Below are 26739 nucleotides of genomic sequence, written 5' to 3'. Positions count from 1 at the left end.
CCACTGAAAGTAGAACCTAATTAAGGAAGTTAGCTTTGAGATAAGGTTTCAGCTTGTTCATCTCTCAACCAAGACTATCCTGCTAAGTAATGGGAGGAACACATGTGGGATGTTTTTTGTGCAGAAGGCATTTTATATTTACTGCTATTCCAAACAGCTTAAAGTAGTTCATGGCGTAACAAAAGAGCTATCACAGAACAATTGCAGAATGCTGTGGACAGCCTTATCTAGGACTTTCTCCTTACTTTGTGACTAGTAAATATCTGTGCAACTCCCAGCAGAGAAATAAGGTACATAGTTAGAAATTTACTCACGGTTTACCAATATTTCTCACAGCTTTAATCATATTACTCATTCTATTGATAATTGTACACTGTTCATTTGGCTTGTTCTCCAAAATTAGAGCAAATCTGGTCACACATCAAATATCTGAAGTCCATAAACACTTCCTTATCTGCATTCCTACCTGTACCTGTTCATTTTCCGGCTAAACTTTTACTGCTTTTTGAGGAGGTCCCAAACCAAACAAAAAAAATCCCACAAAAGTCAGCTCATCCTTTTTAAGCAGCTCTATTTTAAAATGGTCCAGTTCTCTCAACCTCTTTTATGCTTTGGAGCCTTACATTTAACTGAGTGTCTGATGATCCCTGGATGGGACCCCTGCTCTAGATTATCCCTCAAGGAAACATCCCCAGTCAACTCTTTGAAGATTCCCCCCCCCCCCGCCCCCAAATTCCAGTGTATACAGCCTGCTCTGCCCAATGGTTGGGACAAACAAAATATCCTACATATTGAACTGTTTTCAATGTATTAAATGGTCTTCCCACCTGCACAAAGTGGAAACATTTTAAAAGCCAGGGAAATGAAGTCTAAAGACCTTAAAAAAATCTTGTTTTCTAAAACATTTAACACGTCAGTGCTTGTACCACTGCCATGGGAGACAGAAGCAAATACAACTGCAGTATTTAGATAGGGAAGAGAAATGTATGTGCAGGGATATGAGATTAGTTTAAATTAGTGTCTTGGACCAAGAGGGCCAGTTAAATGTCACTGTTTAATATATATTTTTTTTAAAAAACGTGTCTGCAGATACTGGAATCATGAGCAAAAAAAAAATGCTGGAGGAACTTAGCAGATTAGGCAGCATCTATAGAGAGGTATAAACCATAAACTTTTTGGGCTGAGACCCTTCATCAAGGCTGGAAAGGAAGGGGCAGAAGTCAGAATAAGGTGGAGGGAGGGAAAGGAGTATATGCTGGTAGGTGAAAGGAAGGAAGTAGTACGAAGTAAAAAGTGGGAGGGAATAGGTGGAAGCAAAGGATTGGAATTTAATAAGGAAATGATTTGACTAAGAAATCAGCCTCACCCACACTCCTGCTAGCCCATACATTTTCTTCCCCCCCCTCCATCTTGTATGTTGTCATATAGGACTATGGTATTTTGTATTTAAATAAAATGCAGACATATTGTATTTCTTAGAGTTGCACCCACCTCTCTATTTCGCTAATTACCTTTTGCTAATCATTTTGCAAGCCACCCAGATGCTTCATTCTCACAACCAGAAGTTTCCATCCCCAAATACACATGCCAAATCTTATATATAGGTTTGAGGTCTCTTTCCACTTTGTCAGCAAACTTAGTAATCATATCTTTGCTGCTTTCAGGTCACAGGATCGAGCACTGATTAATCCTATGTGTTCTTTGTTTGAGAAAGATGTCCTTTTGTCTGTTACCCAAAGTTTTCTATCCAAGCCAGTTGCCTTCCCCACGAGCTTTGATTTTCTGCAATTTCTACTGTCAAATAGTACCTCAAAACCTATACTATTTTACATATTAAGGAACCATCTGCGTTGGAAAAATTGGTTTCCACAAAATCTTGTCAACTTCAGTCTACCTCAAGTTACTCTACTTACCCTGCTACTATATCTTCAACATTTTCCTTACGTCAAATGACAAGCCAAATTTTCTATTTTTCATTAAGCTACATCCGTTATTCTCCCCAATACCAGGCATTTGGCATCTTTAATCGTTTAGATTCAGATTTGTCACAACAATTTGCTCTAATTAATTTGGATTTGCCTCACCCCATTGAAGCCATTCCCTCCCAATTCACAGCTTCCTGTATCCAGTAATGACAAATAGTGTAGATTCATCTCCCATCTCCTGTATCCAATTCCCCAGATATTCTTTGGATCAGTGCTCATTGGTACTTTATCTAAAGTCAATATTTTTACAATATCCAGCTTTCTTTTTCAGCACAAGATCCTGCAGCTGTTTAAAATGTGATCAGTTGAAATGTCTCATCACTTTACTCCCTTCCAAACACATGCCAGAAGAGGCTAGAGTTTGGAACTCGTGCTTGGGAAAGGGATCTTCACATTTGGTATTTGCAAGTATACAATATATTCAAGATCCCAGCTGTAAAGCCTTGAAGAGCTGACAAGTTATGTGGTCTGCACTTGAAATTTAATTTGTCCAAAATAACTTCACAAGTCACTGCAAGCTGCCAACTGGTATTCCAGACAAAGTAGGAATTCAGGTCAGTCAATCCATTATTTGAATTAGACAGAGGCCCATTCTTATTTTCATTGGCAAATCTGATAAGGAGAAAAAACCCCACCAAAAATCCCATTCCAATTGTAGGACCCTCATTGCAGTAAAATAACTTATATCAGATATCACTTGTAATGGAACTTGCATCAGGACAAGCAATGTCTTTGGTTGAGATAGCTAGTTCCTTGTAGCCAAGCTTCTTTCAAATAAAAGCACTAAACCAAAACCAGGATAATATGACACTTTATTAAGTTTTAAAAACCCTCATTATCCAATTAATAACTGACCTCAAAGCATATTATGCAAATTGAAGTCTAAATTTAGACTTAAATTATCAAGAGTTCAAGTCTTCTGAACAACCCTTTTAGATTAACATGCTTTTAAAGGTGTACTACTAATACCCAACATCTTGCATATTGAAAGCTATGGTATAAGGCAGAGTCTCAATTTTAATCTTCCAGTGTTTTTTTTTTGGTGCATTCTTCAAGTGAACAAACTTAAGCAGAGGACTGTGGAACTAGTCAAGACTGTTCAAAACCTTCAAGTTGAGTCACTATTCTGCTTGCAGCAAAAGCTTGGAAATTCCTTCTCAAATCAAACTCGGGCACTAGCTGGTTTGAACAAGTCCAAATTCCAGCCAACCTTCCACCTTCTGCTCAATTTACTCTGGATCCTCAACCTCATCTTAATGAGCCTCTGCTTCCAACACATCTCATTCAACATTCACATCTAGTGATCCCGAATTGAGAGTTTCGTTATTCAGTGCAAGACAGGATTCCTGAGAAAGATTTTCAATCACCCGTTCAGTGGTTTTACTTGCTATTGGCGCCAAACCACTAACTTGGACATTTTCTTCAGCTTCTGCAGTGATATCTTGGCCAGTAACTTCCACTTGGCTCTGGTTTTTCAATTCTCTATCTGAAGTGGTCCCATTTGGCACAGGAGTCTCTGGATGATCATCTTCAACTTTGCTGGTGACGGATTCAGTTAGTTTTCCATCTGTAGAGTTCTCTGTGGAATTAATTTCTTCAGTGTTCACTTCTGCCAAAACCTCTTTGAGAGTTGAACTTTGAGATTCAGGTGTCGGATCCCCTGAAGTTTCCACTTCCTCTATTTTTTGATCAGGGTTGTGCATTTCTCGGGTAATTTCAGTTGAGTCCAACGCTGATTGATTCTCATCCTGCACTTCATTTGGTGCTTGTAGATCAATATTGGCATCCTGATCAATGCATTCAACTGTTTCATCCACAGGTACTGGCTGTATATCATCCTTCACTTCTTCCTCTTGTAAGCCTTCACCACAGACAGTGAGTTTAATATCTGGTATTAGTTCAGAACTAGTCTTCAGCAGAGATATTTCTTCCACACTATCCTGGCAGCCAATCGGTTCCACAGACTGTTCATGGCTGGTTTCAGTCACATTTTCCGTGCTTGTACTATTATCCTCTGGGACAGATTCTGTAGTCGTTGGATCTGGTTGGCCTGCACAGATCACACTGTGAGCTTCCACGCTATCTTGGCAGCCCATCGGCTCCGCAGTCTGTTCATGGCTGGTTTCAGTCACATTTTCCGTGCTTGTACTATTATCCTCTGGGACAGATTCTGTAGTCGTTGGATCTGGTTGGCCTGCACAGATCACACTGTGAGCTTCCACGCTATCTTGGCAGCCCATCGGCTCCGCAGTCTGTTCATGGCTGGTTTCAGTCACATTTTCTGTGCTTGGACAGTTATCCTCTGGGGCAGATTCTGCAATCACTGGATCTGCTTGGCCTGCATCTGTCACACTGCTGAAGTCCACCTGCGACAAGTCTACAGATGGACTTTCAGATTCTTTTAATGAAATGCCATGATCTTCAATTTCAGCAACACAACTACCTCCAGAGGTAGAGCTATGCTGTGCACAGGCAGGTGCCTGTCCAATATCAGTTGTTGCTTGGGTGGTAGAATGAAGAGGTTCATTAACTGCTCCCTGAACCTCTTCTCCAGTGTTGGGTTCAGTCACATCTTTCTCCATAACAGCAAACATGGCCACTTCATTCTTCAACACAACATCAATAGGAGTTTCTTCAGTTATTGCTGTCAATTTTGGTTCTTCGTCTTCCTTAGAAGAGTCACATTTAACCTGAGACTCAAGCTGTCTCTCCTGGACAGACATTTCTGTTTCTTGTGAAGGTGCCTCGTGATTGACAGACGAAGACACTGCAGTGTGGGACGCATCTTCAGAAACTCCTTTAAGAACTTTACCAGGATCTGCTTCAACATCTAGGTTTCCACAGCTTTCTTCTAGTTGTTCATCCAGACTTGTCACAGCTTGATCACCCAAACTAGACTTCTCAGTTGAAATGTCTTCAGCCACACTTCTTCCCAGCTCCAAATCTGGTTTTAGAGTTTCCGCATTGGAGCCACTTTCTGGAACTTCAGCAGCCAAGTCAGTCACTGCAGTAGCACTGGATGGCTCACCAGCCTCTGGTGAAGGATAATGGGCTGTCTGGTCAGGCAGTTGCTTTTCTGCTTCAACCAAACCAGAAGAGTTTACGTCGCCTTGCACTTCAGAGCCATGAGGAGGCTCAGAGGTACTCGCCACTGCTACTTCATTTATTTCTGCAGCTTCCACATCTGTAGCTATCAAAGCTGCTTGTTTCTCTCCAGCTCCTTCATCTGCCTGTTTGGGAGCCTCACTTGCTGACTGTTGTTCAGGAGGCTCACCAGTTGTCTTGCCTTGGTCTTTTGAAACAGCTTTGTTCTTGGGCTCAACTTGCTTCACCTCAGGGTTGTTAGTGGACTCTGCAGCCGTTCTACTTTCCGCTGGCTCGCTCACGTTGTAGCCTCTCCGCTTTCTGCCCAGCCTGCCACCCATGCTGTTAGCTGCAAATGGAAAGATTGAGATTAAGCTAAGTGGTAATGAATGGGCAAGTTTAAACAAATAAAATACTGCGTACAATTTTCACCCAGAACAAACAAGTGATTAGAGTGATAACTTTTGGAAACCAATTAGTTCCAACACCTCTAAATTAACCACAATTCCAATTCTGGCAGTTAATAGGCAATTTAAATAAATCTAGAGCTTTTCTCCCACCTGACCCAAGGGTGGTAGGGTTGAAAACTGATCCCTTTTCTGGCATATTTTACAACAGCATGAGCCTCAATCTGGCCTTAGTATAGTCATTCAGAAACCTCCAATACCCCATTTTTCATTTAGAATGAACATCCTCACTTTCACGTACAAAAGTTTGACCAAGTATTCTAATGCTTTCTCCATTGTCTAGCACCTAGAGTATTTTTGATCCACTCAGCTACACTTACACCAAGTGCCAACACCATGAATTATACATCAAGAAACAGACCATTCAGCCCAAGTTGTCTGCTCAAGCTATATACTTGCCCATATCCCTTCAAATCTTTACCCATCCATGAAACTGTTCAAATTCCTTTTTAATATCTTAACTATACTCGCTTCTACAATTTCCATATAGCTTGTTCCACATACCCACCATTCCTGTGCAGAAAAACTCTCATTAGGTCCCTTTGAAATGTATATCCTTAGTTTTAGAGTCTGGGAAATATAAAGACCTATCACTTTTATCTATGCCCCTCATTTTTATACAGCCTCCTACAGTCCAAGGAGAGAGCCCAGCCTATGTATCTCCAACCCTCCGGCCCATTTGTATCCCAAGAAGCACGAAATACTGGAGGAACTGAGCGGAGCAGGCAACATCTATGCAAGTGGCCAATGTTTCAGATTGAGACCCTTCGTCAGGACTGGTGGCGCAGTGACATCAGTTCCGGACTCCGGAACAGAGGTTCCTGGGTTCAAATCCAGTCGGGCCGTTCCCGAGTACGTTTTCCATCCATGCCGGGTTGAGTGTTGAGTTCACAACTCGACCTCGTAAAATAAAGAAAACACTGTACTGTGAAATGTCTGTGTGAGGAGTGGCGCCCCACACAGTCTCTCGTTCCGCGCCTTGTAAGGCATGAAAATGCCCAACGCTGGCCTCTCAGGCCTGAGTCGACGTCATCATCATCATAGTCACAAGTTACAACAGTACTCCTATGGCTAGGCAATTAATTTTCTACCTTAAAATCTATAGAATAAAACCCTCAGATCTCAATATCCATTCAGAAGCCTTGATCACAAGCTTATTTTATTCAGGAGCAATAGCAGATCAGAGAAGTTTGTCAAGTGAACACTCTACACTGGAAGTTAATTTTAACAGGATTGTTGAGAATCTCAGATCTGATATTATTCTATCAGCTTTAACTGGGTAATTAGGCAATTAAGAGTTTATGAAGTATGCATTTAAGTGTAGCAATTATGCTTGCTGAAAGCTTCATGGTGGAGTGACCAGAAAAACAAAACAGTGGATGGCTTGTAAAATTATATCCAAGTAGATGTTCAGTCTGCAAAGCAGCTAACCCTTTCCCAAGGGGGAAGAGCAATTAACCTGAAACTCCAACTCACAATGGGTATCCAAGAACCATGACAAAAGCTGAGCCTCAAGTGTGCACCCAACACAGAAGCAGTTAAAATTCCACTGAAGGGTAACGACTTCCATTAATTCACTCATAACTGCCCCTCTTCGAAGAATGGATTAGGGTTTCACAGAAATCAATATCCACATTAAATAATCCTCAATACAATGGGAGCTGCTGACATGACCTTGATAAATCAGGAGGCAGGGATTCGCCAGTTTTCCAAATGGATACAATCCAAGACAAAATAAGATTAGTGATCAGTACAACGGGAGTTTACTTCAAATCTTAAAATCCCAGATTAGGAATCCTGGTTACTCACTCTTCCAAAACCACCTACAATAATTCCTATCCAACATTAACATAGATCAGACTAAGGAAGACTAGGTTAACACTAATAACAATGTTCTCAATCAAACAAGCTAGTTCAATTCATTGATTTGAGATGAGGCTGAGTACAGGGCTACGGTTGGAAACTTTGTCACATGGTGTGAACAGAATTATCTGCAGTTTAATGTGAAAAAGACTAAGGAGGTGGTGGTAGACCTGAGGAGAGCTAAGGTACCGGTGACCCCTGTTTCCATCCAGGGGGTCAGTGTGGTCATGGTGGAGGATTACAAATACCTGGGGATACGAATTGACAATAAACTGGACTGGTCAAAGAACACCGAGGCTGTCTACAAGAAGGGACAGAGCCGTCTCTATTTCCTGAGGAGACTGAGGTCCTTTAACATCTGCCAGACAATGCTGAGGATGTTCTACGAGTCTGTGGTGGCCAGTGCTATCATGTTTGCTGTTGTGTGCTGGGGCAGCAGGCTGAGGGAAGCAGACACCAACAGAATCAACAAACTCATTCGTAAGACCAGTGATGTTGTGGGGATAGAACTGGACTCTCTGACGGTGGTGTCTGAAGAGAGGATGCTGTCTAAGTTGCATGCCATCTTGGTCAATGTCCCCCATCCACTACATAATGTACTGGGTGGGCACAGGATTACATTCAGCCAGAGACTCATTCCACCAAGATGCAACACAGAGCGTCATAGGAAGTTATTCCTGCCTATGGCCATCAAATACAACTCCTCCCTTAGAGGGTCAGACACCCTGAGCCAATAGGCTGGTCCTGGACTTATTTCATAATTTACTGGCATAATTTACATATTACTATTTAACTATTTATGGTTCTATTACTATTTATTATGTATGGTGCAACTGTAACGAAAACCAATTTCCCCCGGGATCAATAAAGTATGACTATGATTTATACTAGCTCGCTCAGACCCTGCCCTTTGCCTTAAGATGCAATTAACCAAAGCAATGCAAATTCTAACATAGCAATTAAACTTGAGTATCATAGAGTGTACCAACTCTGAACCCAAGTCAGAATATTCAATTTCACTTTGGTACATTACTTTGATCACATGGAACGTGCCCCATGGTCCTTCCAGTCTCAACCTAGAGACTCATTTTCAAGGACTCTGCAACTCATACTTTTTTTTCTATTTGCACAATTTACTCTGCACATTGGCTGTTTGTCAGTGTGTATAATATTTAATAAATTCTATTTCTTTATTTTCCTGTAAAGCTCTGCAAAAAATGAATCTCAAGGTTGCATATGGTAACATACATTAATAAATCTACTTTTGACTTTGACAGCAACAGTCCTGCTCTCCCCATATAGTGATGTCCTGTCCGAAGAAGGCTCTCAAATATTGAGCTTGACTTCCACATTCTGTGGCAATGAATCCCACAGGTTCATCACTCAAATTTCTTCACTTAGAATCTCAATAGTCTTGCTCTGAACACCAGTGCAGACCCTGACCCTTCATTATGGACTTCTTTAAATTCATGTTTAATTTTAATTTAACCAGACACACAAATACAGCCAAATGAAACAGCATTCCTCCAGGCCCAGGTGTACACTGCACATATAGTTAAGATAGCAAAAACATACAGAACAATTGTCCAAGTACCTGAGTGGCATGGCCTGTGGATAGACGGTGCAGCGGATATTATCTCAGCCGGGACAAACATTTTCCAGTATCCAGCCACTCTAAACTCAAGGAATGGAGGCCAAGTCACCCCAATCTAACTATAGGATTGACCTTACCTATAGAAAGTTTGATGAACCTTTGTTCCACTACTTACTACTTCCCAGTAGTACATCCTTTTGTCAAGACCATAACAGATAATTCCTGGCTGTCCCACCAAGACCCTGTATAACTGTGGCAAGACATTGTCCTGTCATACAATGCAACAAAGTTTGCCATTCAGATTGGAAGTGAAGGTCAACATACCATTTGGTTACCTATGTTGTTACACCCTGCAGGTTTGTACAAGGTCATCAGATCACTTTGTACATCAACAATCCCTAATCTAACAATACTTAAATACCTTTGCTTTGTGCTCCCTACTGACCAACTTTACTCAACACTTCAACTGCCAGTTTAAACCTAATTCCAGGCAAGGAAGTTACATTATAAAAGATGACATCATTCCAATGTGGAGGATAGGAGCAAAGATACTATTCAGCACTGCCATGATTTTGGACTGTTTAAGATTTGATATTGCAAGCTTTGAGGTGTAGGGAGTGTTCAGAGAAGGGTAGCACCTCTGGTGAAGGGGCTTGCAATGTCCAATCACTCACTCAGCTTTCGGCCCCACTAGACACTCAGTTCTCACCTGTGGATCTACGTAACTGTTTGCTTATGACAGTAAGCAAACTAGTACACCACTTTGACAGGCAGGCTAAAGCAGGTGAGGATAGCCAACGGGCCTCGGAGCCCAGCGAGACAGGGACATACCTGTCCTAGCATGCAAAGCAAACTCCAATGGACTAGGCAGATAAGGTCTACCGTGAGATCCAATGGCCAGGAAAGTTCTGCAATGCTCTCTAGAGAGTCAAGGACATGACATGACACAGAAGTAATGGTCATCCATTGCAACCAAGGAAGACCCCAAATGTGATGACCACTCATACCACCGGACCCACCTTTCGAAGTCGAGAGCGGAACTGCCCAGTGCAACAGCTTTTCCACTTTCAAAATTCCACCCCCACAGGTTTCCTGTCATCGTCAGACATGACAGACAACCACCATTGCAAGCTTGCAGATGAATGCAAATAGGGAAAATGGTGAGCACGGACAGGTGCTCAAGCAGGTAATTCTGTCACATACTGAGGTGACTATTTCCTTCCATAGATGCTGTCTGACCTGCTGAGTTCCTCCAACACATTGTGTGTGTGTGTTGCTCTGGATCTCCAGAATATCATGTTTATCCCTCATTGAGACCATCACAGTAGGAACATGCAACTTAAAGCTTGCTGATCTGAGCAGTGCTTTACGATAATCAAATCTTTAATTGAATCTACAGATTCATCCATACAAAGCTAAGTCCATGGACAATCTTACATTTACAGGAAGATTATCCCAATGCAAGCGGTTTAAAAAAAATAAACTGCTAGATGAACTCAGAAGGTAGGGGTTCCTAACTGTTTTAATGCTAATGACCAGTACCATAGATCAGTCCCCCGATCCATGGGGAAGTTTGATGTTTAAGTCTACAGATGTACCATGAAGAGCATTCTAACTGGTTGGCATCACCGCCTGGTATGGAGATGCCAAGGCACGAGATCGGTGAAAGCTGCAGAAAGCTGTGAACGCAGCCAGCTCCACCACGGGCATTAGCCCCCCCAGCATCAAGGTCATCTTCAAAAGGCGATGCCTTAAAAAGGAGCAACCATCATTAAAGCACCCCCAAACCCCAGGACATGTCCTCTTCTCATTGCTACCATCAGGAAAGAGGTACAGGAGCCTGAAGGCACACACTCAACAATTCAAAAACAGCTTCTTCCCCTCCACCATCAGATTCCCGAATGGTCATTGAACCCTTGCACACCACCTCACTATTTGTGCACTAGTTAGATTTATATGCATTTCTCATTTTAATTGTACGATTTATTTTACGTATTCCACAGTACTGTTGCTACAAAAATTTCACAACATATGCCAAGTTATTGAACCAGATTCTGAACACCCAAAATATAGGGACCAGACTTAAGTGGGAAGAAAGGGGGGGGGGAGGAGTGAGACCCGAAGACGCCCCTTGCAGATACTGTTCCACCCGCTGAGTTCCTCCTGCAGGTTGTGTCGCTCCACATTCGACGCTCTGCGTCCTATCAAACCTGGTCCAACCGGTACCACCTGGACCAGATACTCCCCAGGACTTCTTCGGACCTTATCACATGCCTAGCTGACTCCAGTTCATTGACAGGCACCAACTGAACACGGGCAGAGGAACCCAGAGAGATTCCACCACAATAGCCCAAACCAGCTTCGAATTGCAGCCTGGAGGTGGCCAACAGGCGCCTCCTACCCCAGGCCTGCAGACATTTGGAGTAACGGGACATTGGGTGCTGGGGCGGTGGATCGGCTAGGGGCGACGAAATCACTGACAAACCAACCGATTCGACCGGACCTCCTTCAATCCTAGACCGGGAGGGAGACCCGCCCAGCAGGGAACAGACCGACTCCGAGGGCATCCCCGTGTTAACCGTGACACGGAGTTAGCACCTTGCCCCTAAAGAGACTGCAGGGGTAGGGAGAGCTCAGGGTGACCCCTCCCAAATTCCACCCCCCCCCCCACACACACGGAATTGGCGACCCGCTTTTGACCAGGGCGGAACAGGGAGGAATATTCTAGTAATTGGGAATCTCCCGGTCAGCGACGGGACATGTTGAACATTCCCTACAACCCGGTCCGATCCCACATTCACGCCCAGGGGTTCGCTGACCACCACCCACCCCCACGGTTCGGTGTCCGCCAGACGGAGGTGTGGGGTGGGGGGGAAGAGAAGGTCTCCCACCGGGAGCGAACCCTCGATTCTGGGTCCTTGCGCTCTTCCAGCGGGGGGGGGGGTCTCCTCACGGTGGGGTGGAGAGAAGGAGGAACAAAGGCGGTGGTGGGTCGCGGGATGTCCCAGCGCCGGACGGCCCAACGTTCCCCGGGCTCCGGGTTCGAAGGGAGACGCCGACCGATGAGTGGCGGGGTAAGGGGTTCCGCCGGAGGGAGGGGTGTCTAGAACGGGAGGGAGAACACGACCCCGGGAAGGGAGGACAAAATGTAAAATGGGGCGGTGCTGGGTGCCAGAGTAATTGGGAAAGTTGGGGGGGGCGGTCAAATTCCATGGGAGGGGAAAGAGGAGACAATCCCAGTCCCGGTCCGGGAGCCGGTCAGTTAAACTCCGCACATGGCGAACAAAAGAACCGGTTTCTCCTCCTTCAAGTCCCGGGCTTTCCCTCAGTAACAAGCGCCGCTCCCCCCTATATAGAACGTAGGGCTGGGGATTTACCCTCCTCCCTGGAGCAGAGTTGGGCTAATTCCTCCCTCCGGCCAGGATAACCTACCCTCCTGCTCCGGATCGCGTCGGCAGCTACACAGGGAGCTTGGTCCAGACTCCGAGCCGGCGCGGTACTGACTGAACGCTGGGGCGGGACATAGGGCGGATCCCAGACGGTAGGGTAGACTCGACTCGACTCCCTCCCCCACCCGGCCGCCCCTCCCCCTTTTTAATCCCTACCAACCCCCTCCTACCCGTTCATTCGTCTCCCCCCCCCCATTGTCCCATGCCTTACTCCTCTGCCCCTCGCCACACATTACCGGTTTTCAATTTGCCCTAGGTAATTAATTTACAATATTTAAAGAATAGAACTAACTTTCTTGTCAGCTCACGGTCCGCCCAACCGGTCAGAGAATCCACCTCTTTCCCTCTCCCGCCGCGGTACCCACTCTCGATTCTCTGAATGAAACCGAACCCGGCGTTTGGGGCGCCTGCGGAAAGTCCCTGAGCGGCATTCTGAAGCGAGGTTCCTCGCCATCCGAAGAGCAGATCATCTAGTCTGTACAATGTAAAATGGAGCGGAAACCGAACCCGGCGTTTGGGGCGCCCGTGGAAAGTCCCTGAGCGGCATTCTGAAGAGAGGTTTCTCGCCATCTGAAGAGCAGATCATCTAGTCTGTACAAAGTAAGATTCCACAATGTAAATGAAGCGGAATTTCCCAGTGGCTAACCATTTCAATTCCCATTTGGTCTCCTCTTCTGCCACGGTCAGGTCACTACCAGGTTGGAGGAGAAAAACCTCATATTCCGTTTTAGTAGCCTCCAACCTGATGGCTCCTTCCAGTCATTTTCTTCCATTCCCCACCATGACCTCTTACCTCTTTTCCTCGCCTGCCTATCACCTCTCCTTGGTGCCCCTCCTTCCCCTCCTCCCCTGGTCCACTCCTATCAGAATCCTCCTTCTCCAGCCATTTTCCTTTTCCACCTATTAACCTCGTAGCTTCCTCCTTCACCCCCCCTCCCCCTCCCACACCCACCTGGCTTCACCTGTCACCTTCCAGTTTATCCTCTTTCCCCTTCCCTCACCTTCTTATCCTTTCCAGTCCTAATGAAGGGTCTCAACCTGAAATGGTGACTGCATATTCCTCTCCATAAATGCTGCCTGACCTGCTGAGTTCCTCCAACATTGTGTGTGTGTTGCTCTGGATTCCCAGCATCTGCAGATTCTTGATTAGTCAGGGGAGAAGCAGGAGATTGGGGCTGAGAGGGAAATGGATCAGCCACTGGAGCAGATTCGATAGGTCAAAGGGCCTACTTCTGCTCCTCTGTCTCACAGAGTCATAGAAAAGTACAGCACGGAAACCGGCCCTTCAGAGCCATTCAAGCTGCCTACTCCCATCCTGGGACCACAGCCCTCCGTATTCCTACTGTCCATGTACCTATCCAAACTTCTCTTAAACATTGAAATCCAGCCCTCCTGCACCAGTCATTCCGCACTCTCACCGAATCTCTGAGTGAAGAACCTGAAGTCATGGTCCTGAAAAACATTGTCTTGTTTTTACTGTGTACTGTACCAGCAGTTATGGTCGAAATGACAAAGAAAGTGACTTGACTTGTCTCGAGGTCCTCCAGACCCGGCAACATCCTTCTAAATTCTTAATCTTATTTACATTGTTCCTGCCGGTAGGTGACCAAAATTGCAGACAGTACTCCAGATTAGGCCTCACCAATGTCTTGTACAACTTCAACATGACATCCCATCTCCAGTACTCAATATTTTAATTTATAAGGCCAATGTGCCAAAAGATTTCTTTACAACCCCATCTATCTGCGACACCACTTTCAATCTTTCAAAGAATTATGGACCTATATTGTCTTCCTTTTGTTCTACCACACTCCTTAGTGCCCTACCATTCACTGTGTAATACCTATCCTGGTTGGTCCTACCGATGTGCAAAACCTCACATTTGTCTGCATTAAATTCCATCTGTCATTTTTCAGCCCATTTTTCCAGATCCCGCTGCAAGCCATAATAGTCTTCCTTGTGGTCTTATGGTCTTGTGTGTTTATGTTGTCACATACCCCATGACAGGAATAAAGAAACCAGCAGAAATAGAAACCACTTTGGAGTCTAGTATTGCTATAAACTAATAATATTTATTAATAACTACACAGTACAGTAAATATAAATGTAAATAAATCAAACAGGTTAGCAGTGATTATATATAAGTGAGTAAATCAGTAAGTGTGGAAATATATGTATGAAAACCAAACTTCTTTAAGTCTAGGGGTAAAAAGATACAGTCTTACGATGTTGAGTAAAGTTCAGTTCAGTTCAGTTCTTGGTATTTAGTTGAGTAGTGATGTAGCGAGAGAGAGAGTGAGTTGAGTCTTCAGGTGAGCTGTTGCCATCGATCTTCTCGTCATCCTCCGAAATCCTTCACAAGTCACCGACTGTGACATTAACACGGGGGACCGGTTTTCTGTGGTGGAGCTATCACCCCGGCAAGGGTGGACACATAGACAACTCCCCACCAGTCAACCCCTTCTTTACCGTTGGAATAGCAATTTGGATCAATCCGCCTGATCGATCCTCCAAAACCCACTTTCTCTGCGGGCACAACAATGCTCATTCAGTGTCCAGATCATGTGTCTGAGGTCTGTATCATCTGACCTCCCACTTATTTCACCAGGCTGAGCATCACCTGTCATTCAAAGAGTCTCTCCTTCCTTTGTCTGTAAAGAAATGCAATCAGGCAACAAGTCCTTGAAAGTAACATCAATAATGTCCTGTTGGTCACCATAGCAACCTTCAAGCTGCTCGGTGCTGTCTCCAAACCCAACTCAGTAGAAATCCAAAGTTACTTCCAATGCCTTAAAGTGACAGTCCAACTGTTAATCTTCGTCTCTCTCTCTCTTTTCAAAAGCAACATATCGGTGGTAAATAACTCTTTCTCTCTCTCTTCAAAAGCACAGTTAATAGGAGTACTCCAGGATCTCCTCACAATGTAATGTGGAGAGATGGCAGATACAGAAATCTGGAGCAACATGCTTTACATATTGAAGCCACCACAAAGACTTGGTGGGAGAGGACCACAGTGTAGGGTTCTGCTACTGGAGAGAGAGGGGCTAGGTTGGGTGAGGAACCCCGTCAATTATTGTGGTGGTGTACTACATAAATGACAACAGTCAAGTTTAAACTGAAACAACAGGAATTCTGCAGATGCTGGAAATTCAAGCAACACACATCAAAGTTGCTGGTGAACGCAGCAGGCCAAGCAGCATCTATAGGAAGAGGCGCAGTCGACATTTCAGGCCGAGACCCTTCGTCAGGACTAACTGAAGGAAGAGTGAGTAAGGGATTTGAAAGCTGGAGGGGGAGGGGGAGATGCAAAATGATAGGAGAAGACAGGAGGGGGAGGGATAGAGCCGAGAGCTGGACAGGTGATAGGCAAAAGGGGATACGAGAGGATCATGGGACAGGAGGTCCGGGAAGAAAGACGGGGGGGGGGGTGACCCAGAGGATGGGCAAGAGGTATATTCAGAGGGACAGAGGGAGAAAAAGGAGAGTGAGAGAAAGAATGTGTGCATAAAAAAGAGTAACAGATGGGGTACGAGGGGGAGGTGGGGCCTAGCGGAAGTTAGAGAAGTCAATGTTTAAACTGAAGTTTAGTTTCGTTTCATTGAACCACAAGTATACCACCAAACAAAACAACATTCCGCTGGCCCAAGGTGCACAACACAATACAGATGACACACTCACACAAAGCATAATGTAATATTACCACATATAAATTAACAAATAAAAGCTGTGTTTACTGACACAAGTTAAAAAGTAAACAGTATAACAGTGCTGGCGCTTCGTACGTGATGAGACCTAGTCTCGGCACAGAGCATCACCTCCAGCATTTTGTGTGTTTTGTCGGTAGTCTCACAGCCTGGGGGAAGAAGCTGTTTCCCATCCTAACATTTCTTGTCCTGATGCCCTGTACCTCCTGCCTGATTGGGGGTGGGGGGGTTGTCAGGGAGGTTGTTGGATGGATGGGAGGGATCAATGACAATGCCAAGGGCCCTGTGTACGCAGCGCTCCTGATAAATGTTTCTGATGTGTGGAAGGGAGAGCCCGATGAAGTTTTAAGGAATGTAACAGAACACAACTATAAGACCGTAAGATATAGGAGCAGAATTAGGCCATTTGGCCCATCGAGTCTGCTCCGACATTTCATCATGACTGATCTAATTTTCCTCTCAGCCCCAATCTCCTGCCTTCTCCCTGTTTCCCTTCCACCAATTCACCACTCTCTGGCTAAAGAAATTCCTCCTAATCTCTGTTCTAAAACGATGCCTCTCTATTCTGAGGCTGTGTCCTCTGGTCTTCGACTCTCCCATCATAGGAAACATCCTCTTCACATTCACTCTATTAAGGCCTTTTCACCATTTGAACGGTTTCAATGAGGTCACCCCTCATTCTTCTGAACTCCAGTGAATGCAGGCCCAGAGCCATCAAATACTCTTCATATGACAAGCCATTCAATCCTGGAAACATTTTCATGAACCTCCTTTGAACCCTCTCCAGTTTTTACACGTCATTTCTCAGATAAGGAGCTGAAAACTGCTCACAATACTCCAGGTGAGGCCTCACCAGTGCGTTATAAAGTCTGAACATTACATCCTTGCTTTTATATTCTGGTCCTCTTGAAATGAATGCTAACATTGCATTTGCCTTCCTCACCACAGACTCAACCTGCAAATTAACCTTTACAGAATCCTGCACAAGGTCTCCCAAGTCCCTTTAAACCACAGTTTTTTGTATTTTCTCTCCATTTAGAAAATAGTCAACCCTTTGATTTCTTCTACCAAAGTGCATGTCCCGACACTGTATTCCATCTGCCATTTCTTTGCCCATTCCCATAATCTATCTAAGTCCTTCTGTAGCCTCTCTACTTCCTCAAACCAACCTGCCCCCCACCTATCCTCATTTCGTCTGCAGACTTTGTAACAAAGCCATCAAAGCGAGGACGGGCCGAGGCAAGGTAGGGAGGTAAGTTACTTTCATCATTCTTTTTTCCTTTAACCTAAGGATAGTGGGTATGACTGTGAGGCCAGGTTTCTGCTCTCGGTGTCAGATGTGAGATTTCCAGGAGACTTCCAGCCTCCACAATGGCCACATCTGCACCAGGTGCATGGAGATGCAGCTCCTTAGAGACCCAGTTAGAGAACTGGAGCTGCAGCTCGATGACATTCAGCTTGTTGGGAAAGTGAGGAGGTGAGAGACAGGAGCTACAGGGAGGTAGTCACCCTGGAGCTACTGGAGACAGAGAAGTGGGTGACTGTCAGGAGAGAAAAGGGGGAGCGTCAGGTAGTGAAGACCACCCCTGTGGCCATCCCCGTTAACTCCATTTTGAGTAGTGTTGGGGGGGACGGCCTCCCTGGGGGAAGCAACAGTGGCCGTGCCTCTGGCACAGAGTCTGGCCCTGTGGCTCTGAAGGGTGGGGAAAGGAAGAGGATGGCAACGGTGATAGGGGACTCTATAGTTAGGGGGACAGACAGGCGACTCTGTAGGCGTGAAAAAGAAACACAGATGGTAGGTTGCCTCCCAGGTGCAGGGTTTGTGATGTTTCTGAGTGTGTCCACAATATCCTGAAATGAGAGGGTGAGCAGCCAGGGGTCGTGGTACATATTGGTATCAACGACATAGGTAGAAAAAGAGAGGAGGTCCTGAAAGCAGAATACAGGGAGTTAGGAAGGAAGTTGAGAAGCAGGACCTTAAAGGTAGTAATCTTGGGATTGCTGCCTGTGCCATGCGACAGGGAGTGTAGGAATGGAGTGAGGTGGAGGATAAATGCATGGCTGAAGGATTGGGGCAGGGGCCGGGATTCTGACGTTTGGATCATTGGGAACTCTTCTGGGGCAGGTGTGACCTATATAAAAAGAACAGGTTGCACTTGACTCTGAGACGGACCAATATCCTGGTGGAGAGGTTTGCTAATGCTGTTGGGGAGGGTTTAAACTAGGTTTGCAGGGGGTGGGAACCGGTGAAGAGGCAGAGGATAGGGGCAGTAGGGACATAAGTAAAGACAGCTTGTAAGGAGTTTGTGGGAAGGATAGGCAGATGTTAGAGCAAAGATGCACTCAGCCAAGATGGTTTGAGATGCGTCTATTTTAATGCAAGGAATATCATAAACAAGGCGGGTGAACTTAGATCAATACATGCATCTGTGATGTTGTAGCCATTACAGAGATTTGGATGTCTCCGGGGCAGGAATGGCTGCTGAGTGTGCTGGGCTTTAGCTGTTTCAAGTAGGACAGGGAGGGAGGCAAAAGAGGTGGGCAAGTGACATTAATCAGGGATAGTATCACAGCTGCAGAAATGGAGGAAGTCATGGAGGTATTGTCTACTGAGTCAGTGTGGGTGGAAGACAGAAACAAGGAGGGGGCAATAACTCTACCGAGGGCCTTCATAGACCCTGCCCCTCCCAGTAGCGACAGTGTCATCAAGGAACAGATAGGGAGGCAGATTCTGGAACGGTGCAATAATAATAGGGTTGTTGTGATGGGTGGTTTTGGCTTTCCTAATATTGACTGGCATCTCCTTAGAGCAAGGGGTTTAGATGGGGTGGAGTTTGTTGGCTGTGTTCAGGAAGGCTTTCTGATGCAATATGTAGGTAAGCCAACTAGAGGAGAAGCTGTACTTGATCTGGTATTGGGAATGAACCTGGTCAGGTGTCACATCTCTTGGTGGGAGAGCATTTTGGAGGTAGTGATCACAGTTCTATCTCCTTTACCGAGACTGGACGAGATATACCCCAGGCTACTGTGGGAAACAAGGGAGGAGATTACTGTGCCTCTGGTGATGATCTTTGCATCATTGATTGGGATGAGGTGGGGAGGGCGGGGGGATGCCGGAGGATTGGAGGGTTGCAAATGTTGTTCCCTTGCTCAAGAAAGGGAGTAGAGATAGCCCAGGAAATTATAGACCAGTGAGTCTTACTTCAGTGGTGGGCAAGTTGTTGGAGAAGATCCTGAGAAGCAGGATTTATGAACATTTGGACAGACATAATCTGATTAGGGATGGTCAGCATGGCTTTGTCAATGGCAGGTTGTACCTTACGAGACTGATTGAATTCTTTGAGGATGTAACAAAACACATTGATGAAGGTAGAGCAGTGGATGTAGTGTATATGGATTTCAGTAAGGCATTTGATAAGGTTTCCCATGCAAGGCTCCTTTTAGAAAGTAAGGAAGGATGAGATCCAAGGGGATCTTGCTTTATGGATCCAGAAGGAAAAGGATGGTTGTAGATGGTTCGTATTCTGCATGGAGGTTGGTGACCAGTGGTGTTCTGCAGGGATCTCTTCTGGGACCCCTCCTCTTTATGATTTTTATAAATGACCTGGATTAGGAAGTAGAAGGGTAGGTTAGTAAGTTTGTCTATGACACAAAAGTTAGGGGTGTTGTGGATAGTCTGGAGGGTTGTCAAAGGTTACAGCAGGACATCAATAGGATGCAGAACTGGGCTGAGAAGTGGCAGATGGAGTTCAACCCAGATAGGTGTGAAGTGGTTCATTTTGGTAGGTCAAATATGAAGACAGAATATAATATTAATGGTAAGACTCTAGGCAGTGTGAAGGATCAGAGAGATTTTGGGGTCTGTGTCCATAGGACACTCAAAGCTGCTGCACAGGTTGACTGTGTGGTTTAGAAGGCGTATGATGTGTTGGGCTTCATCAACCATGGGATTAAGTTCAAGAGCCGTGAGGTAATGTTACAGCTTTATATGACCATGGTCAGACCCCACTTGGGGTATTGTGTTCAGTTCTGGTCACCTCACTACAGGAAGGATGTGGATACTATAGAAAGAGTGCAGAGGAGACTTACAAGGACGTTGCCTGGACTGGAGAGCATGCCTTATAGGTTGAATGAACTTGGCCTTTTCTCCTTGTAGCGATGGGAGGATAAGATGTGTACAAGATGATGAGGGGTATTGATCGAGTGGATACCCAGAGGCTTTTTCCCAGGGCTGAAATAGCTAACATGAGGAGGCAAGTTTTAAGGTGCTTGAAAGTAGGTACTGAGGGGATGTCAGGGATAAGTTTTTCACACAGAGAGCGGTGGGTGTGTGGAATGCACTGCCGGCGGTGGTGGTGGAAGCTGATACAATAGGGTCTTTTAGGAAACTCTTAGATAGGTACGTGGACCTGAGAAAAATAGAGGGCTATGCGGTAAGGAAATTCTGGACAGTTTCTAGAGTAGGTTACACGGTCAGCACAACATTGTGGGCCGAAGGGCCTGTAATGTGCTGGAGATTTCTATGCTCTATGTTCTATAATTTAAAAAAGAGATCAGTGATGGGGTGGGTCCAATAATACTTAATTATCTGCCATCACAGGTAAAACCCTCCCCACTACTGAGCACATTTACATGGACTGCAGTCACAGCAAAGCAGCATCTGTCTTCAGGGGACCCCACCATCCGAACCATTCGTTCTTCTCACTACTCCCAACAGGAAGGGGGTACAGGAGCCTTCGGACCATACCACCAGGTTCAGGAACAGGGATAACTTCACCCAGCCCAACGCTGAACTCTTCCTGCAATTTATAAATTCATTTTCAAGGACTCTCAATCTCATATTCTTGATATTAATTGCTTATTTTTTTATTTTCAGTGAATCTTTGGGTTGTATATGGTGACATATACGGACTTTGATAAAATTACTTTCAACTTTATCTGAGTTTTCATCTCATGTTTTTGATATTATTGTTTGTTTATTATTATCTTGATTTTGTTTCCTTTTTGTATTTGCGCAGTTTATTGTATTTTGCACATTGGTTGTTTGTCTATCCTGTTGGGTGTGATCTTTCGTTAATTCTATTGTGTTTCTTTATATTTACTGTGAATTCTCACAAGAAAGTGAATCTCAGGGATGTTTAACCAATTTCCCCCGGGATCAATAAAGTATGACTATGACTATCTGGTGATGTATATGTACTTTGATGATGAATTTACTTTGAACTTTTGAGTTCCTCCTGCAGATCGTGTGTTGTTCTGCTGTCGTGTGTCTCTACTTTACAATGTGGGATCTTGCTTTGTGTGAAGTTGGGTGGGGTGTTCCCAGCACTGCAGAAGTGACAAGATGAATCTGGCTTTGGAACATATTAGGGATAGAGTTGCTAACATCTGGAACTCTGAAGGCTCAGTGTCAAATCAGAATCAGGCTCTTTATCACTGACAGAGAGGAGTTGTAAAGAAAGTTGCAAACTCAGCCAGTTCCATCATGGCCACCAGCTTCCTCAGCATCCAGGGCACTGTCAAAACGTGATGCCCCAAAAATGCAACGATCATCATGAAGGACCCCCATCACCCAGGACATGCCCTCTTCTCATTGCCACCCTCAAGGAGGAGCTACAGGAGCCTGAATGTTTTAGATTTCTGAATGGATCATGAACCCATGAACACTGCCTCACTTTATGTTGCTCTCTTTTCACTCTGCTTATTTTTTTACACACATTTCCTTTCGTAATTTATTATTATGTATTGTGATGCACTGCTGCCACAAAACAACAAACTTCACAACATGTCAGTGATACTAAACCTGGTCATGATGATGAGTTTAGTTGTTTTGTTACAGATATACCGTGTAAGGCATAAAATGATGATTAATGACACAAAAAATAGTTAGTGAAAAAGGGGAATAGTAAGATAGTGTGCACAGATCCTCAGGAAAAGTGAAATCATGTGCATGGACCCTCGGAAATAGTAAGATAGTGTGCACAGATCCTCTGGAATAGTGAGATAGTGTTCATTGACCCTCAGAAATAGTAAGACAGTGTTCACTGACCCTCAGGATTAGTGAGATAGTGCTCATGGACCCTCAGAAACAGTAAGACAGTGTTTCTGGACCCTCAGAAATGTCTTAGCAGAGGTGAAGAGACTGTTCCTAAAACACTGAATATTGGTCTTTGGGCTCCCGTACTTTTCCCGAGCTGAGGGTGTGTAGCGAATAGTGAGGTTCCTTGGTGGTAGATGCTGTCTCCGTGAGGCAGCCCTTCTTGAAGATGTTCTCGTGGTGGGGAGGGCAGTGCCGGTGGTGAATTTGGCTGAACCTCTGCAGCGTCTCGTAGTCCTGTGCCGTACTAGGAGGTGATGCAACCAGTCATAAAGTTCTCCAGTGTACATCTGAATACTTCCATTTCTCCTTCTGGTAATTTATCTGTTTCATTTCCTCCCCCCTCCCTCTTCTCCTCACTGCCTATCATCTCCCCCAGTGCCTGGTGCCCCTCCTCCTCCCCTTTCTCCATAGAAACAGAAAATAGGTGCAGGAGTAGGCCATTCGGCCTTTCGAGCCTGCACCACCATTCAGTATGATCATGGCTGATCATCCAACTCAGAACCCTGTACCAGCCTTCCCTCCATACCCCCTGATCCCTTTAGCCACAAGGGCCTTATCTAACTCCCTCTTAAATATAGCCAATGAACTGGCCTCAACTGTTTCCTGTGGCAGAGAATTCCACAGATTCACCACTCTCTGTGTGAAGTAGTTTTTCCTCATCTCGTTCCTAAAAAGCTTCCCCTTTATCCTCAAACTGTGACCCCTCGTTCTGGACTTCCCCAACATTGGGAACAATCTTCCTGCATCTAGCCTGTCCAATCCCTTTAGGATTTTATACGTTTCAATCAGATCCCCCCTCAATCTTCTAAATTCCAACGAGTATAAGCCTAGTTCATCCAGTCTTTCATCATATGAAAGTCCTGCCATCCCAATCTTTGTACTCCCTCTATGGCAAAGATGTCTTTCCTCAGATTAGGGGACCAAAACTGCACACAATACTCCAGGTCCAATGGTCCACTTCCCACTCCTATCAGATTCCTTCCTCTCCAGATCGTTACCTTTTCCACCTATCATCTCCCAGCTTCTTACTTCATCACCACCCCCTTACCAATCTGGCTTCACCAATCACCTTTTAGCTTGTTCTCCTTCCCTTCCGCCACCTTTTTATTCTGGCATCTTTCCCCTTCCTTTCCAGTCCTGAAGAAGAGTCTCGGCCTGTAAGGTTAACTGTGTTTTTTCATTTCCATCGATGCCGCCTGACGGGCTGAATTCCTCCAGCATTTTCTGTGTGTTATTAGGAATGCCAGCCAATGCTGACATCTGACAACTGAAACAAGTTATGCTTCAGATGCGACATAAAGGCAGGTTGTTGGTGCCTTTGTTGTCTACCTGTAACATGATAAGAGCCAGCCCAGTGACTCTAGGTGCTGGCCTGTGAAGTGGGTGTTCCCTTGCCACGGGCTCGAGTCCTGGCAGAGATGCCCTCAGGGCTCGGAGGCAGACAGACAGATGGCTCGAGCGGTTGGCAGCAGTCTCCGGGGCGGTGGGCTGTGCTGGCAGAGTGGAGGCACAGATGTCTGAGCACCTGAGGGACGGTGTAACTTGGAACCAACCCAGCCTCCCTCCAGGTGCGTTATTGGAGCTGGGGGAGCCGGTGGGGTTAGGGTTTCGGTTACGGGGCCCTGGCACAGACTGAGAACACTTTGGCAGAGCCCCATGAGAGTGGGCAGGCAGCTGCCAGGCTTGTGCGGAAGTGAAGGGGCACCGTCGGTCTCCTGGCTGGTCCATCCTGAGAAAACCCCATTTACTACCCAAGTATGTACAGTATACGTTACTCTATACAACAATGAGATTTATTTTCTTGAAGGCATTTACAGGAAAATAAAGAAATACAATAGAATTTATGAAGAATTATAACTAAACAACTAGTGTACAATTGAAAACAATCTGCAAATACAAAAATAATATTGAGAACATGAATTGTAAAGTCCTTGAAAGTGAGTGTGTGGATTGTGGAATGAGTTCAGTGTTGAGGTGAGTGAAGTTATCTACACTGGTTCAAGAGCCTGCAGAGTGATAGCTGTTCCTGAACCTGCTGGTGCAGGGCCTCCTTCCGCTGGTAGTAATGAGAAGAGAGCATGGCCTGGGTGATGGGGGTCCCTGATGATCGATGCCAAGATCGTGGTTAACCCGTGAGACAGTAGCCCAGCACAGAGCCCACACAGGATCCAAGGCTCAAGCTGACACTGGTAGCACAGGGCAGATTATGGCCCATGGGTCTATACTGAGTATTAACACGTCATATGTAAACAGTCCCTCAGTCTTACCCGTCCGTTCCCACCAAGATGCCCATTTAAGATAGATCCATTTGCCAGTGTTTGACCCAAATCCCTCTAAAGTTCCCAGCCTTTCTTATGCCATGGACCAATACCATTAAGCAAGGGGTTCCCAGACCCCAGGCTGGGATCCTCTGCTCTAAACCACAAGAAACAGGAGCAGAATTAGGCCATTTAGCCCATTTAAGGACAGCTTCTACCCCTCTGTTATTGGACTATTGAATAGTTCCCTAGAACACTAAGATGGACTGTTGACCTCACAATCGACCTCACTATGACTGCAGCTTACTGTCTGCCTGTGCTGCACTTTCTCTGTAACTGTAACACTCTATTCTGCATTGTGTTACTGCTTTTCCCGTGTAACGTCTCGATGCACTGATGTGATGTAATCGTCTGTATGGGTGGTATGAAATTCAAAGCTTTTCACTGTACGTGGAAGGGAGAGCACAGCAGCACTTCAGCCCACAAAGTTATGTGAATTTATAAGCTACTGCGTCGGTCAGGGTCGACCATGGATGCTGTGTCCTAGCTGTTTAGATACAGAAGCCTGCCCCGTACGATATGGAGAGCAAGCTGCTACACACGTAGCAAGCTCCTTCCCTCCATGCATCTGATGAACCCAAGGGAACGGCAGAGGCCGATACAGTTTGGTACCAGCAAAGTCGCAGGAGTTCCTAAGGCAGTCCGATGTTGAGTTTGGGGTTTACTCCCAATGAGTGGGTTTAGCCCCAAGACAGCGGAGGTTTGTGATCAGAGTTTTCCTTCTCCTAGACGAGCTGCCAAACACAGATGACAAGCCCCATCTGCCCGAAGCGACTGGTTTTGAGGCGCCAGTAACCTGCCTTTGCCCTTCTCCTGTCGATGGAAACAGTTCTCCTGGGCTCAGTAGCTAAATCACACGGGAAGGCCAGGAGCTGGACCTGGTTGTCAGAGGCTGTTACGGGTGCACAGCGTTGGGAGCATTTAATAGGTCGTGGGAGCTTATTCTGATTGCTGCACTTGGCTATAACAACCTTAAGAAACAGTGACCTACTCCAAGATCAATCTAACCCTTCCCTCCCACATAGCCCTCCATTTTCCTATCATTCACGTACCTATTTAAGAGTTTCTTAAGTTACCCTAATGTATCTGCCTCTACCACCACCCCGGCAGCAACCACACTGTGTGAAAAACTTACCTCTGTCGTATCCCCTTTGACTTCCTTTCAGTGAGGACGGATTTGGGGTCGATATGCTTCGTCCATTTTGTTCTGTTTTAGTGTGGGAGGAGGGATTTGGGGGTCGATGTGTCTGATCTGTTTTTGTGTGGGGGGGATTTGGGGGTTGATGTGTCTGATCTGTTTTTGTGTGGGGGGGATTTGGGGGTCGATGTGTCTGATCTGTTTTTGTGTGGGGGGGATTTGGGGGTCGATGTGTCTGATCTGTTTTTGTGTGGGAGGAGGGATTTGGGGGTCGATGTGCCTGATCTGTTTTTGTGTGGGGGGGGGATTTGGGGGTCAATGTCCCTGATCTGTTTTTGTGTGGGAGTGGGGATTTGGGGGTCGATGTGCCTGATCTGTTTTTGTGTGGGAGGAGGGATTTGGGGGTCAATGATCGTGCTGCCTTTCTTTTCTTTCTTGGTTTCATGGTTACCCAGAGAACTGATGAATTTCAGAGTTGTATACTTTGATAGGAAATGAACCTTGGAACCTTTGAAATATCTTTTAAAAAACTCCCTCATTTCGATGCTGGGGAAAATTCTCTGGTTGCCCCCTCTTGTTAGGGTGCATTCTCCAGTTACCTTGTAAGGTAACCGTAGTTTTCACCCAGGAGCAGATGTCATCAGGTGGTTCCCAACCTTCACCGAGTGTTTCGACCCTTAATCATGACACTCTCCAGTTGGTGGGCCGGCAGTGTTGGCCAAATCACTGCCCATCAACTCCTGGCTTCCAGCTCCCCTCCTCTCACCTACTCCAAATCCAACAAGAAGCTCGTTCTGCCTCATCCCCCACCCTACAAGCTGCTTGTTTTTTGCTCCTTTCGTCCAGGCCTGGATCTGACAATAACCGCCATGCTGATTTGGCTGGGATCATCATCGAACTGCATCCAGGCGATGTTGTCTGACGATCTAGGCCATTTGAGAATTGTATGGTCATGCACTTTGGTAGAAGAAATAAAAAGCCTGATGGTTGAGGAGTTATAACTGTTCTTGAACCTGGTGATATGGGTCCTTTTTCCT

The 26739-nt window shown here is 45.5% G+C and overlaps 1 protein-coding gene across 3 annotated transcripts; it reads right to left on the bottom strand.

Moving 5' to 3' along the window:
• Positions 1 to 2766: 2766 nt before the first annotated feature.
• Positions 2767 to 13108, bottom strand: si:dkey-56m19.5 (daf-12-interacting protein 1). Of its 3 annotated transcripts, none has more exons than XM_063067521.1 (2): positions 13089 to 13108; positions 2767 to 5418 (listed from the first exon to the last, which is right to left on the bottom strand). In XM_063067521.1, exon 2 carries the CDS (start codon positions 5408 to 5410, stop codon positions 3266 to 3268), a length of 2145 nt encoding a protein of 714 aa, XP_062923591.1. In that variant the 5' UTR covers positions 5411 to 5418; positions 13089 to 13108; the 3' UTR covers positions 2767 to 3265. The 3 variants fall into 3 exon arrangements, with proteins under 3 accessions (XP_062923591.1, XP_062923590.1, XP_062923589.1); XM_063067520.1 differs by lacking the exon at positions 13089 to 13108 and adding an exon at positions 12735 to 13032; XM_063067519.1 differs by lacking the exon at positions 13089 to 13108 and adding an exon at positions 12426 to 12544.
• Positions 13109 to 26739: the final 13631 nt, after the last annotated feature.

The sequence above is a fragment of the Mobula hypostoma genome, chromosome 14 (genome assembly GCF_963921235.1).
Source record: "Mobula hypostoma chromosome 14, sMobHyp1.1, whole genome shotgun sequence".
NCBI classification, from domain to species: Eukaryota; Metazoa; Chordata; class Chondrichthyes; order Myliobatiformes; family Myliobatidae; genus Mobula; species Mobula hypostoma.
Note: the sequence above shows the minus strand (reverse complement) of the source record. Positions and strands in the feature narration are given on the sequence as shown.